The sequence below is a fragment of the Strigops habroptila genome, chromosome 9, assembly GCF_004027225.2.
Source record: "Strigops habroptila isolate Jane chromosome 9, bStrHab1.2.pri, whole genome shotgun sequence".
Lineage (NCBI taxonomy): Eukaryota > Metazoa > Chordata > Aves > Psittaciformes > Psittacidae > Strigops > Strigops habroptila.
The window spans coordinates 14,168,663-14,183,377 of record NC_044285.2 but is presented as its reverse complement, the minus strand read 5'-3'; the positions used below and the strand labels follow the sequence as shown (position 1 = coordinate 14,183,377).

Below are 14,715 nucleotides of genomic sequence, written 5' to 3'. Positions count from 1 at the left end.
ATTTATGATGAATACTACTTACTTTTCAATAGTTTCTACCTTAGTCAGTTGTTGTAGTAATCATTGTTTCTAGAAAGTTCAATATGGGACAAATACTTAGCTTATAAACAAATCCAAAATGGTTAAAATCTGGTAAATTACAGGCCAATAAAACTCATGTCTAATGTGGGAAGTGTAATGTAATTTTAGTAAGAGATGTTGTTGAGCTTATCTGAAATAAATTGTAATAACGCTTTTGTTGTAAAGTAATTGTGGGTGGATTATTTGCCTTGTAATTGTTGTGTGTCATAGAGGTTGAGGCATCCAAGGTCACTTCACACAGACTGGTTTTGGACAGATACGATTTATAACTTGAGCATAGCACAGCTTAAAACAAACCAGGAAGTTCTGCTGTAGCCAGGTCATCTGTCTACATTTAGGACTGGCAGCAGTAGGTGTAGGCTTGGAGCTGGGAGAGGCCAGTAGGTAGGGCTTGGGTGTTCAGATTGGTGGTAGCTGAGGTCTAATGCGGAGAGCAGAAGAGCATGGAAAACTGCACCGTGGCTGGCAGTGGCCGCCAGCTGAGTGCTGGTGCAAAAGCGCAGGGAATTCCTGAGTTAGTGTTGATGTTGAATTTGGATCAGCAGTAGCTCAGAGCAGCGGACTTTAAGAACGCTTTTGAAAACTGCTCAACTAACTTTGGGGCAGGCTGAGGCCGTTCAGCCTGCATCCAGCCCTGCTGTGGGTCCATGTTCACAGAAGGTTCTTAGAAGGGGTCAGTTACTTGTACATCCAGGCCCAACTGTTCAACATTATATCCAGGGCTGGAAGAAGCAGCAGCTTCCCGGCACAACCTGATTTATCATCTATGTGGCACTGTACTGGACCTAGCGAACTTCCCAGAAGTGAGACCATGATGCAGAGATGCTCTGATTGCCTGTCTGCCTTTTGCAGGCAAATGGCTTGCCTCTTTTTTTTTTTTTTTTTTTTTTAGTAATTTTTTATTTTTATATTCTGTTTATTCTCTCTTGCTCTGAATAACAAAAAGCTGACTGTGTAGTGAGTCCTTTGGCTGAGTGTGTTAATTAGCCTTTGAGGTTAACATCTGTCATATTTGGTTTATCTGTTGTTTATTTCAGGGAGCAAGTTACACATGTGGTTTAATGTTTAATAGAGGTTTATATTTTTTTGACTATTTTAAGTTTTATGGTGTTAACTGGTGAAGGTAGAAGTGCGTCTGGAATTGTTACTACTTGAGTTTGTTTTCAAACTTTATTTCAAGTCTTAAAATTTGGCACAAAAGCTTCCACAAATAGATGCAAAAGTTTTCTGGTTTATGCTACTATGAAGTTAACTGACGATGTCAGGAAATGGCTTGTTGAAATAGTACCTAATTAAATATTTGGTACTGTTTTCTGGTACTTTTTCCAGTTTTGGTTGGTTTAACACAGGAGGCCAAATCTGGATTGGCTCTTGACTTTTCATAAAATGTAATGTTCCTGATTTTTATATGGTAACTTATTTGGCACATATGTCCATAAAACCAAAGGAACTCAAATTCCTGATGAATAAAATGTACTCATTACTAACTTTCGACTTGTTCTCTGTTTATGTTGCGCTTAAGTTTGCTTTGGTTATATTGGACAACTTCCCGTCTTCCTGTTATCGATGTGAGAATCCTTGTATGCAAAAAAAAAAAAAAGGAAAGCAAGCCATCTGAACTTGCTTTGTTAGTGAACTTTTAAGCACAGCACAAGCTCTCAAAGGAGCAAACACTCAGTGGAGTAATAATTACTGTGTACTAAATATGAACTTCTAAGATTCTGGTTCTAAATAAAAAGTGTAAGCTATAAACAGAGAAACAGATGACACTTTTGCTCTGGTCTTTTTAGAGAAGCAGTTATCTGAAAATATCTCTGGAAGCAGGGGAGAATTAGTGAAAATAACTTGCGTGTCATTTCTAAATGCTGTCCGTTAAACAGATGGTAAAACTGCTGAGGCATGTTATGCTGACACCTTGCTGTTGAAGCAGCCAGCAAGGCTGAAGGTCCTGCAGAAACACATGTTGCATAATAACTGTTGATCTGACAGTACGTATTTTCTCTATTTTGAAAATGCTGATAGATTCGGTTGTCTCAGTATCGTACCCAGTTGACCATAGGTGACAACTAAAAAGAAATGCCTACATGGTATTAAAAAAATTCTCCTCACTATCTACCTCTCCCCCTTAAAAATACATGAGTGTGTAATGAATTCCATGCATCAAACTATGTCACTTTGCAAGATAGAAACATTACTTTTAGAATCCAAGAATTTGGTAAGATCTTAGCATGGTAATTGAATTTTGCTTTTTGAAACTCTTATTTTCCCATGACGAATAGCATATGCTGGCAGTATTTGATGGAAGAAAATTCACTTTCCTTGATTTAGAGTTCAAGAGAACCAAATAATATGCTCAGCACAGCATGAGAAGAAAAATTTTTCAGGTTGCTAGTGTAGCTCAGGAAAGGTATTTGGGTTTTTTTTTTTTTTTTTTTTCCATTCTCATCAAGCTTGTATCTAATGTTGATGTTTGGGTGTTTAAGCAAGAAGAATGTTGGTTTTATAAGGCATCTATTGAGCTCTTATTTTCTTAAGCAGTGATAGTCCAGATCACTGTTTGTTTTTTCAATTTGAATTGATACTTACATTCCCTCCAATAAAAGCTGTATGCTTTCTCATTTGGCCATACAGCTGTAGATTTCTGTGTGAAGACCGGCCTAGGCACAACATGCTGTCTGTTTAGTCAGAGAAAGACTGGGAATATACTTAGGTTCTAATTCATGCACTAACACCAACAAAATCAGTCACACAAGTTGGTAGAGAAAATATCTCTTATTTCAGCACCCTGGTCCTATACAAGAGCTGTTTCAGAAGGCGCTGTAGTGAATCCAGCAATTAGGAAAGGCACTAAATTCAGTTAACTGTCTTAAAACATAAATTGATAAATTTACAAATTCAAACATAAATGATAAATTAGAGGTAATGTGCTCAGTACTGCTCTTATGTGTGCAACTCAGTTAAGCATGTCTGTTTAAAATCTATTTCTATCCAGTTTCTGATGGGAATTGCAGAAAAAAAAATAAATCCAAAATCTTAACTGTTAAGGTGTTTTAAGTATATATTCATAAAATAGATGAAAATGAGTTTTGGACTGGATTACTTTTGGTGCTTTTCCTTTTTGAGCATTCACTTTCGCATTGCACCAGAGTTCTTTAAATGAATTGTATACAGCAGATGTCTGTCCTCACATGTTTTTAATAACTTTGTATAGACTAAACCAATGAATCAGTAAAATAAAAGGCCTCTTTGTTTGTGTACTATATCATTAATCGAGGTTTATGCGCTTATGGTTTGGCAAGCAGAAAGTTTGAGTTCTCTGGCTGTTAAGAAATTAGAAGTTGACAAGAACAACTGACCCACTTGTCTGTCTTGAAAAAACTGCAATGCCTGCCCTCATGAAATGGAGATCCAAACAATTTCAGCTCCATTGGCATTTAATTGTTACTGTGTGCGATGTCTGTTTCAGAGCTTCTTTGGCATTTCTTTGAAGGCAGTTAATCAGCTTGTCATAGTGAGGCACATCGCTGAAGAGCATTCCTGCTATCTGATTTATGTGTTAGTTATTTGGAGGTCAACAAAAATCTCCACTGGAGGATTTTACTCTCTGGCTGGAGGAGAAAGTGCTGTTAAAGACTGGTTATCGAGGCTAGCTCTGCTAAAAATAGCAGCAGAGGCAGCAGAATAATAAAGTGAATAACAGGAGCCCGTACTAAAATAATGCTGGTAACAAACACAATGTTCTGAGGTTTTCTAAAATACAGCAGACTTTTGTCCCACATTCCAGTAATTTATTTGAAAGGCATGTTCCACTTGAGGATTGCCAAGAACTTTACAAATACTAAGCCTTTTAACATGTCTAAGGTATGTGCTGTGCCATTTTAAAAAGAACCTCATAGGCAAAAATGATAGCTATATTTTTCCAGAAGCTTGTGGTCTGTAATAATACAGAAAGTTTTCCCTCAGTAGTTCAGCGAAGCTTCGGACTCTTCAGGTATGAAAACCTGTTGTAGCGTTTTATTTCGAATGAGTTTGTGAACTAAAAAGATGGGTGTTTCGTCTTTATTTCCACCTCCCCTTCAAATCTGAATGTAAGACATACACACTACAAATTCAATCTGAAGATACGTATCTCTAGGTTTCTAGCATGTTATCATCTATGACAAGCTCTGCAGACTGCTTGTGCTTTTTTTGAGGTATAAAAATTTTATACAAATGTGAGGCAGTGGTTCTCCATATGCATGTATAATTTAAAGATGAAATGGGCGAACTTAAAGAGAACAGAGCTAAAGAAAAAGCTACCAGAGTTCTTACAGGAGAAGGAACTGCTTCAAGAAATACCTGTAGCCATTAATGTCAGAGCTGTTTGAATGGAGAATGGCATCAATGGGACAGCAAATGAGAAAGCTTGGACTGGAGCTTTAATACTGTAAAACATTGTCATCGAAAACTAAAAACATAGTTGTACTAGAAGAGAAGTGAAAGGCCCTGAGGTGAAGGGAATAGGTGTCAGTGAGATGCAGACCCTCAGAGTGGAAAGTTTTTTTTGGAAGAAGGCCATCAAAATCCTTGGGTGATGAGTTTGAATAAAAGCTTGTGGTACACCAACAGATTTAGGAAAGAATAGGCACCAATTCTTTTGTTAGCTGGAAAAATCAGGAAGACTAGAAATCCAGAGGCTACACAGGCTATGCTGTTGAAGACTTCTACAGTTTCTTACTCTGCCTATGCAAAGAAAGTAGTCTTGTGACAGAAATGTAGTCTTGTTATGGATTAGATTTTTGAAAAATGCCATAGGCTTATACATACCTTTTTAAAAATTTCATGCCCTCTTGATTTTAGCACGCAGGCGGTGATATGTCTTCATGTTAAATGACCCATATAATAGGTTTTCCTGTTTTGGCGGAGTGTTGTAAAAGCTTTCAAATCACAACTGAACTCGAACCAACATATGCTCCAGTAATCCAGCGAGGAGTCAAGTAAAGTACTTTGGCTGTTGGCAGTGATTATCGGCGAATACTGAAATTACCTGTGTGATTACTAAAATCTTAATTTCTTTGGCAGGCAAAAATCAGTGATCAAAAGTAAACTATACAATGATACCAGGTATTGTCGGACCCTCCACTGGGACTACAGCATATGCTGGAGGGAATCAGGCTGCAAAGTTGCTGGAGTCATAGTCTGGTCACAGTTGGACAGTCCAGACATCCAAGTTGGGGCAGAATCTTTCAGATTTTAGTTGTTAAAACTAAACTCCACAATGTGTCTAGGCAAGTGGTTTTTCTCATAGAGTTTTAGCACATTTTTTAGATGTTAACAGGAATGTCAGGCAGAGGGGTAGGGAAGATGCCAGACGTGAAGCCCCTATTGCCAGGCTTGGGACCAGTGGAGTTACTGGAGCTTCCAAAGCGTTTATCATACATGGAACTTATTTTTCTTTGCCTTATTTTTGCCAGTAGTTGTATTATTTTGAAAAGAAAAAGAATGTTTATATATGCCTTATAAACAGCTGCCTTGGCTTAAAGAAATTGTCAGGTGCTCCTAGGAGGAAGGTCCTTCAGGACGATGTTTCTACTGGAGATGCTGACATTCCCGGTTGTCATGCTGAACAACCCCCTCCTGTTTGATTAGCATTATTGTATATGATTTAAAAAACAATCTAAATCTGTACCCCCAGCTCTCTCAATCCTCATTTATTTAGAGGAAGGCTGAACTGTCCAGGTCTCTGAGTCTTGAGTCAGAACTCATTCTGTACAGTACAAGTTTTATTGTCTGTAATTTAAGAGTGTCTTCAAATTCTTAGAGACCGTTACTGTGCTATCAGGGCTTTGGAACAATGTTTTTAAAACACTTTGCAACTTTAAACTTTCTGTGTTTTTGTTTGTTTTTATTTTCTGTAGACTCGAGATGATTTTCTTGGGCAAGTGGATATTCCTCTTTATCAGTTACCGGTTTGTATTTTATGTTTGTTTTTGTTTTAAGACTGTGAAAGGGAAAAATGATTCTCTATGTAACTGCATTAGTCTTCTAAGGAATTCAACTGTATTCATAATATAAGTGATTAAATTCTCCTGCTCTGTGGATTTTCTGTTTTGGTTTTCTTTTGTGGATTTGTAAGGGTTTTTTAGTGCTGATATTCATCAAAAAATGTAGGTTACCTTGTGTTTAGGTATCGGTTTCTGCTGCTTACAAGAGTTAGGAGTGCTTTTAGCTTTTTCAAGAATAAAAATGCAAGGTTTGAAACAGTCCTGAGGACAAGAGATTGTAATTATTGTCATATTTCTCAACATACTTTAAAGTCTACATTTACTTTTAATATTCCTTATTCTTATAAGCAGATACAGGAAAGGGTAAGTGGGAAATAGTGGTAAATAGAGCTAGGGTTGCTTTGTACATTTTTTTTTTTTAAATATATTTTTTTAGGTTTTGGTTTTGTATTCCCTTTGCAAAGCACACTGTTAGTTTTAAGCAAATATCACCAAGAACACTGAAATAAGTGAGGCTTTTCATTTTCTTCTGAGGTTTCAGAACATTAGCAAATACCAACAGATTTATAAGCAACTGTTTTAAAGACAGACTAACAACCGTGGCAGAACATTTCCAAGTTTCCCATTGTAACTGGGATACAAGATCACACTAACTCCTTTGCCTCAGTCAGGTGGGTTGGAAAGACTGGCTCTAATGTCCCTCTGGAGAAGGCTGACTCTGTTTTCACTTCCCATTAATAAGCTGGACAGCAGTGTCTGTATTCTTTTGGAGATATTGGTGCATTTCCCTTTTTTTTGTTTTGTCTTAGCATGAACTAATTTATAGAGCCGCACTTAAGTATTTTCATGGCAGTTTTCTCAATTTTCTCACCTTTCCTCAAATGCTGACTTTTTCCTGTCCTCTGTCTTTCCATCTTCCTGGTTACTTCTTGGTCTTAATGACTTAGTCTTACCATCTAAATCTGTTCTACTTTACTGGCACAAATACAGGTGGAGTTTTTGGAAAGTCTTTCATTTGCATGAGTAAATATATCTTGGATAAATAAAATCAGTTTATAAATTCTTTATTTCATGCAGTTTTGGCTTTGCTTGGTACTATGCAAATACAGAGTGTTCATAACAAAAAACACTGATAGTTGGGAACATGTATAAAGGGCAAATCATCTACAAAGTAAGATAGTTGGCAGATATGATTTAGCTCTTTCCAAACCAAAAATGTATTAATTGAAGTATTGAATCTAAGGCAACTGTTGTTTTTGGAAAGCCAATAAATCATTATAAAACTTAGATTAAGAAGATAATGTTTTTCTTTTTCTCACCTCTGTGATGTATTTCCACAGTGTCTGAGTGTGTGTGTTGGTGGAAATAATGTAATGCTGGGGAGATGTTTTGGGTGGGGAAAGCCCCAAACCTCACAAAACCAAACCCCAAGCTTAATTTTGTTTTAATTTCAAAGAAGTATTTACCTTAATTGTAAGACAATTCATATTGTAATTGTAGAACCTGTTCTTACAGATAACACCAGTGTAATACATCATTACAGGATGAAAATCCGCTTTTGAATTCAGTGAGGGTGGAACACTTCAACTTGAATGTATTAGTTTGAAATTGCATTAGTAAGGGCTTACACCAAGATGTCTGAAATACAAGAGAGCATTTTGTTTCTGAGATTTGATGTAATAGTTATCACATTCAGTAAAATTTAGTCAAGCTTAATCTTAGGACTTTTCATAACAAATTTCAACAATTCCAAATAACATTCTAAAATCTCTATCTTAATCATGTCTAACCTTTAGATTCTGGATTTTTATTTTTTCTTCTTGTTGTTTCTTTTGAATCACACGTTGACACACATTTTTTACAAATACTATTACTTTAACCTTTGAAGATTGCATCATGTACCATAGTTTTTAAATAAAAGGCCTACAAGTAAAGCAATTGCAAGTCTTTCCTTGTATTATACAGTACTTTTTGAAATGGTTAAAATGTATTGATTAACAAGCACATAAAGTTACTCCCCAGAATTTGCAAACAGCTGAAAAAGGAGGGGAGGAAAGGACTCATGAAAGAGATTGACAAATGTTCCTAAACATATGGTATTGTAAAAATCAAATGGTTTTGTAAGAATTGCAGAACTTCAAATGGATTATAAATAGTTTTGTTAATCGGAAAAATAAATATCTTTGTTTTCTTTAATGATCCCTCATGTATGTTTTTCTACCTGTCTGTGGAATGTGTACTGATAAAATTATGTCTGTTTACTTCTGTGCTTCTTTCTGTTGAGCAATTTCACTGTTGTGAATCGTAACGGAGATGTTCTCAGAATAGATCCTTCTGTGATTATTTTTATCGCCAAGTCCTAAAGCTAGAAATGTTTCTTTATGTATGTTCTGTGGAAAAATATTTGAAAAATACTGAGGGAGGAAAAAGAACTTATGGTAGATATTTTAAATGTGAAAATTGAGAATCTATTTCTTGATTTCAGGCTTAACAGGTTTTTTTCCTGTGCTTTAGAAACTGTAGTGTATATATATACACTGAAAGGTAATTTTTTATTCTTGAAGTGGAGATTTAGTCATATTTCAAGGATTAAAGCTGGTATCGCTGTTACTCAAAGCTATAATTTACATTTTAAAATGTTATCTGGCTTTTGAAGAAACTCACTGTGAATTTCTGATAATTTTCTTTAACTTCAAGTGTTTGGTACAGATTTTTCTTGAAAAAACTTGTCTTATTCCAGACAGAAAATCCAAGTATGGAGAGACCATATACGTTTAAGGATTTTGTTCTTCATCCAAGAAGGTTAGTAAATACTGCATAAAAATTCTAACTTTCACATCAAAAAAATGCTGTTATGTAATTACTTGTACATATGTAAATACTGTCTACATTTTTATGTTTTCATTGAAGAAATTTGAGCATCCATGGAGTAAAGTATTTGTGATTCTACTAAAAAGTCAGCTTTTGTGTTCTGGTTTCAGCTGGGATAGAGTTAATTTTCTTCCTAGTAGCTGGTGCAGTGCTGCGTTTTGGCTTTAGTCTGAGAATAATGCTGATAACACACCAGTGTTTTAGTTGTTGCTCAGTAGTGCTTACTCTGATCAAGGACTTTAGTCTCTCATACTGTGCCAGTGAGGAGGGGCACAAGAAGCCGGGAGAAAGCAGAGACAGGACGCCTGACCCAAACTAGCCAAAGGGGTATTCCATACCACAGCACGTCATGCCCAGGATGTAAACTGGGGGTGTCACCCGGAAGGGCAGATCGCTGCTCGAGTCAGGCGGGGTATTGGTTGGCGGGTGGTGAGCAATTGTATTGTGCATCACTTGTTTTTATCATTTTCTTTTCCTTTCCTTTCCTTTCCCCTTTTAGTTTTGTATTCTCTCCCCCTGTTATTTCCCTTATTATTAGTAGTAGTAGTAGTAGTGGTATATTGTACTTTACTTATTAAACTGTTCTTATCTCAACCTGTGGGTTTTACATTCCTTTGATTCTCCTTCCCATCCCACTCAGGAAAGGGGGGGCTGTGAGTGAGCAGCTGCATGGTACTTAGTTACCAGCTGGATTTAAACCATGACAATTTGTTTAAATACTTATAGATAATTTTGTAAGGCCATTTTTCTTCAGGCCATGGTATAATTCATTTTATAACTTCATCTGAAGCAATTTACTGTTTTGCTGAACAGTGAAATTGGTCACCAATATTACGCCGTAAATCATTTATCCCTTCAACTCGAAATTGTTTCCTGCCTTCCTGTTTCTTTTTTTTGCCTGTTTCATGTAAGCAGTTTCACCTGACCTTAATTAGAAACATAACTTATACTTAAAAACTTAAAGCTGCTTAACATTTCAGGCCTGTGTTAAAAAAAAAAAAAAAAAAAGTAGTTGTTTTGGTTTTTTTGTGTTTTTTTGGTTTTTTTGGTTTTTTTTTAATTCTATTAGTGTTAATTGTTTCATGTTTGGTTTTAAAATGTAGATTTTTAACCTAAATCTGAGTGGTTTTAAGAAACTTGTATTAGAAATAAAATACATAAAATGCATGTCTAATTTTTCAGATAATAAGTTCCAATTTAGAAATAACATCAGAAATAACATGTGGGATGTATTAGATCTTTCTTAGCCACGTTGGTAGCAGAAGTATTTTAGTTCTCAGTTTTGAGCAGATCGATGTTTTTAACAGAGTTAGTGACTGTTAAGTTTCATTCTAATCTCCTATTATTCTGAATATTACATTCCCTATCCTAGAAATGAATAAAGAATAATATTTATTGTCTCTACATAAATTAACTTCAGTTGTTTGTTAGTCAAACATCTGACCTCTTCTTGTAGTGGCTACCACAGGAATTGGGCAATGCTTTGTAATGCCAGAGATTTGGGCACTGCTCTGCCTTGAAATCTTATTGTAACTTTTAGATGCTTTAGTTTTGTTAATGTATGCTCTTCAGTTTTGCTCATATTTGCTTTTACTTAGGAATATTAGTAATAAGGTTACTATCTTTCCAATACCTCAAGCTGAGTGAGAACTATTAACATGTTAATATCTGAAGTGCATTATTTCAACTATTGTATTGGGAAAAAAGAGAGTAGGTTACTTCTTTCAAAGAGATACAGGCTTTTCTGAAACTAAAATGCAGTCTGAATGAACATGTTTATAAACCAACATGTTTATAAATCAACATGAAATTTTTTATGGATACCAGAAAATCTAATTCACTTTTTCTGCATGGCAACAAACAAAAACCATACCCAAAGCATTAGATCTTAGTGATGTGGATTGGTTTGGGGTTTTTTGTTGTTTTGGGTTTGGTTTTTTTATTTCTTTAATAAACTGGTGTGCAGGTATCCAGTTTACTCAGTAGTTGATATTTTCAGGATTCTTTTTTGGTGGGGGCTTTTTTGGGGGAAGTGTGTGTTTGTGTGGTTTTTGGGTGGTTTTTTTTGTTTGTTTGTTTATTTTGGGGGTTTTGTTTTTAATTGTTTTTTGGTTTTGGTTTTTGTTTTTTATTTTAATATACGTATAGTCAAACAGATGCGATAATTCGGCAGGTTTCTTTACCAAGTGAAAATGTTAAATAAAATCAATATGGGAAAATCCTATTTTCAGGCTTCTAATGAGGCATTAAGCTAAATACAGAGAGGCAGATGCTGAGGTATATATGAGCTTGCTGTAACTTGAAATTCTAGGGAAAGTAGTCCTATATAATGCTTGATAGATTGACTGCACACAGTCAAATTATCATAATTATATGACTTAAATTGTCATTATTCGTATTTTCTTGTTCATTGGTTACTGGGGAAGTTTTCAGAAGAGTGAGTTGGCAAGAAAGGTTTCTAGTTGTGATACATAATATCAAGGTGTTTTCAGAAGTCTGAAAACTCAATACCATTATTTAACTTCATTAAATAATAAAAAGCCAAGTTTGTGTTGATAAACTTATAAGGAATCCTCTAGCATTGCTTTTTCAGCTGTTTTATTTCCAGGTAACAATTTAACAAGTGCACAATAAGAACATTTTCTTTTCTCTTCTGCAGCCATAAATCAAGAGTTAAAGGCCACCTTCGATTAAAAATGACATACTTACCTAAAAGCAATGGGTCTGAAGAAGAAACCACAGAACAGGCGGAAGAATTAGAGGTGGGAAAAGTCGTATTTATTGCTGAAAAGCCTAGCAAATGTCTTCAGCTATTAAGGATGGTTACAGTAAAAAGGAATGTTAGGAATCACAGAACTATAAATAGTGTTTTAGAAACAGTTAAAAGCAATGGCTTGTATCTTAGATGAAAGTTGTAAGACTGCGTAAAAATTCTGGAGTGTTTTTTCTAACTAAAGGGGTGGCTTTGTCAATATACCTAAAAAAGAAAACATACGTTAGGCTTTTGGTTTTGTTCTGGTACTGACTTGCCATATGACTATGTAATTCTTCTTGTTTAAGAATTAATGGAAGTATCATTGCCCAGTATATTTACTGCTGTTTAACATTGCTTGACCCCAGCCAGACACTGACATCTTGCTGGCTTTAGAATTTCAACTCTCTCCAATTTATAGGGATGTTTTGATCTTAAATACTTTACATTTGGAATCTTTTGTAAACACATCCAATTTAGATCAATGGATTTCTTTTTTCCAAAACTTAAACAACTCTAACCAGCATTGCCTCCTTTGCTGTGATTAAACTTCCTGTTACAAAATGGTATGCTCATCTGACTAGTACATTTGCGACATATTTATGAAATGAAATTTATGTTTTAAAATCTATTCTATGAATGCTGTTTGTTTTCCTGGAATAAACAATAAACAACTTCTGATACTAATATGTTTAAAGAACTTGAGTTGAAAATAAGATTTCTGCACGTATAATTTGTCCTATCATTTCTTAAGAAATATACGTAATAAAACCAGAGCCAATTTTACTGGCTTAGGATGTACTGGAACTGCACCTTAAAAGGAGGATGGTATAAATAGAAATACTTTTTCTAACTTTGGTAATACTAAAAGTAGTCAATATTATATCTCTCAGCCTGGGTGGATTATATTGGACCAACCAGATGCTGCTAGCCAGCCACAACAGCAGCAACAGGAATCTCCTCCACTGCCTTCAGGCTGGGAAGAAAGGCAAGACATCCTCGGCAGGACCTACTATGTCAATCACGAATTCAGAAGAACACAGTGGAAAAGACCAACTGCTCAGTACGTCTTTTGGCCTGAAAATTCAAGTGTTATATTAACTCGTGTAACTAGTTCACTCCAGTTACATTGAAAGCGAGGACAACTAGAAAGTGAACAGCTTGAGAATTAGTAGAGAGCTTTTCCATAACTTAACCTTCAAGCCCATGTGTAATGGTCACTGGTTAATAGTAATTTTAACCGCACAGTGTTCTTTCTGTTCTCTGGAAGTATGCATTCAAATAGAAACTGGTTGCAATTGTAAGAGATAGAAACTATAGAAATGGAAGGGAATTCAATTCCAGCTCTAAGCCTGGTTCCTTCTTCCCAGCAGGGACTGCATTGAATTATTTACCTTGATTTTTTCAGTTGTAGTGGTTTTTCTTAGCATGTGAATTACAAAAATAATACCTGGAATGCTGTTTGGTTCTTAGTTAAACCTACGCTACGTGGACATGAATGCTTATTCTTTTTAAACAGTTTACATTTATTTTTATAGCTCACTGTTTCTTTTCCTTCTGTATGTTTTTGATGTTAGCCTAGCTTACTGTTGAAAGGTAAAACATGGCTACTGTGTGCTGACTTCTCTCCTGTCCTTCAACAGGGACAATGTAGCTGTTGCAGACATTGGTAGTGTGCAGTTGGAGGCCCAGCATGTGTTCACTCATAGGCGACAGATATCAGAGGATACAGAAAATCTCGACAACAGAGATTCCCCTGAGGTAAAAACAATCTCTAGATGTTTTTGAAATGCCAGTAACTTTTTTATCTGATTAAAAAGCTTGTCTTAACTATTTGTAATTTGGAATAACTTTGTGAATTTTTCTTTATTTTCTTTTTAAAGAGCTGGGAAATTATAACTGAAGATGAGGCAACAATGTATAGCAATCAGAACCTTCAAATACCTCTCTCTCAGAGTAATTCTGATATACAGACTCATCTTGCAGAAGAATTGAATACCAGACTTACTACCTCTGGAAGTTCAGCTACTGGCCAGTCAGCCACCTACACTGTAAATCATTTTTCTCATTGTTCTAATGTACAGAAATATCTACAATATTTTGCACAAAATGTTACTACTGTTAGAATTAGACCCATAAATACTTCTTTTCATCTTGAATACAGAGGATTTAAGAATCTTTTTACTCTAGAACCCCATCTAAGCAAACATTTTATTCTTACCTACTTTGCTTATATGAATTTCTGCCTGAGATTGAAACAGACGTGCATGAAATATTTTTCAGTCTGTAAATCTACCCTTTGCTGTGATACTGAGTGCTGCTGAAAACTAGAGATGAAGGAAGCTGTCTATATCCTGACAGCTTATTTCTAAAGGAGTTGTGCTATATTGGTTACTTTTTCCACTAGGGCAAGTCTTAACTTATTTTTCAATGTGAATATTGGGGGAAAGATTTTATGATTGGTCTGAGTAAACCTGGTACCTCCGTAGCAGTGAAAAAGGGACCTTGCTTGTACAGTTCCACAGCCCTGTGGCAGTTAGGAAACTTGTGCGACCTCTCAGTGAGTCTGTTCAGCTTGCTAACCCAGTAGAAAACTGTTCTCTTTTCTTCCTCCCAACTCTGTTTTTATTTGCAGTTAGCACACTGAAAGAGCATGCTGTTTTGTCTGACAAATACGATGGTAGCAAAGGGGAAGCAGCAGGAGTGCATAGCCAGGAGTGAGACTTGTCTTTTCAGTGGTAGCAAGCAATTAAATATGCTCAGCTGTCTTGTGAAACTCGAGCTCCACAAACAGCCTAGTAACATGATATGTGACTTGAGAAATCCGCTGTCCATTCAGGAAAGCCTATAGAGGTGACCCAGACCATCCAGTCTGTAAGGTTGTGGTATTTAAATAAAATCATTAGCTTTTGTGATGCTGAGAATGCCATTTCAAATGGAAATTTGGAATTGACTGTTTTTTCTAAGTTGATACAAAAGCATCATTAGTGTCGCTAGAAACAGCAAAGTGAGAGTAACAAGACTTTA

General features: G+C 35.7%; 1 protein-coding gene across 5 annotated transcripts in view; it reads left to right on the top strand.

Moving 5' to 3' along the window:
- NEDD4 (NEDD4 E3 ubiquitin protein ligase) overlaps positions 1–14,715 on the top strand; it is a 59,229-nt gene that overhangs the window by 28,671 nt on the left and 15,843 nt on the right. For all 5 annotated transcript variants that reach the window (XR_003993098.1, XR_003993099.1, XM_030497134.1 and 2 more), the window contains 6 exons: positions 5,979–6,029; positions 8,806–8,867; positions 11,596–11,698; positions 12,582–12,751; positions 13,332–13,449; positions 13,572–13,739. Coding sequence is in view for 3 of the 5 variants with exons in the window: in XM_030497134.1 (XP_030352994.1) it covers positions 5,979–6,029; positions 8,806–8,867; positions 11,596–11,698; positions 12,582–12,751; positions 13,332–13,449; positions 13,572–13,739 (672 nt within the window). In the remaining 2 variants the exon portion in view is untranslated. The remainder of the gene's footprint in view (positions 1–5,978; positions 6,030–8,805; positions 8,868–11,595; positions 11,699–12,581; positions 12,752–13,331; positions 13,450–13,571; positions 13,740–14,715) is intronic.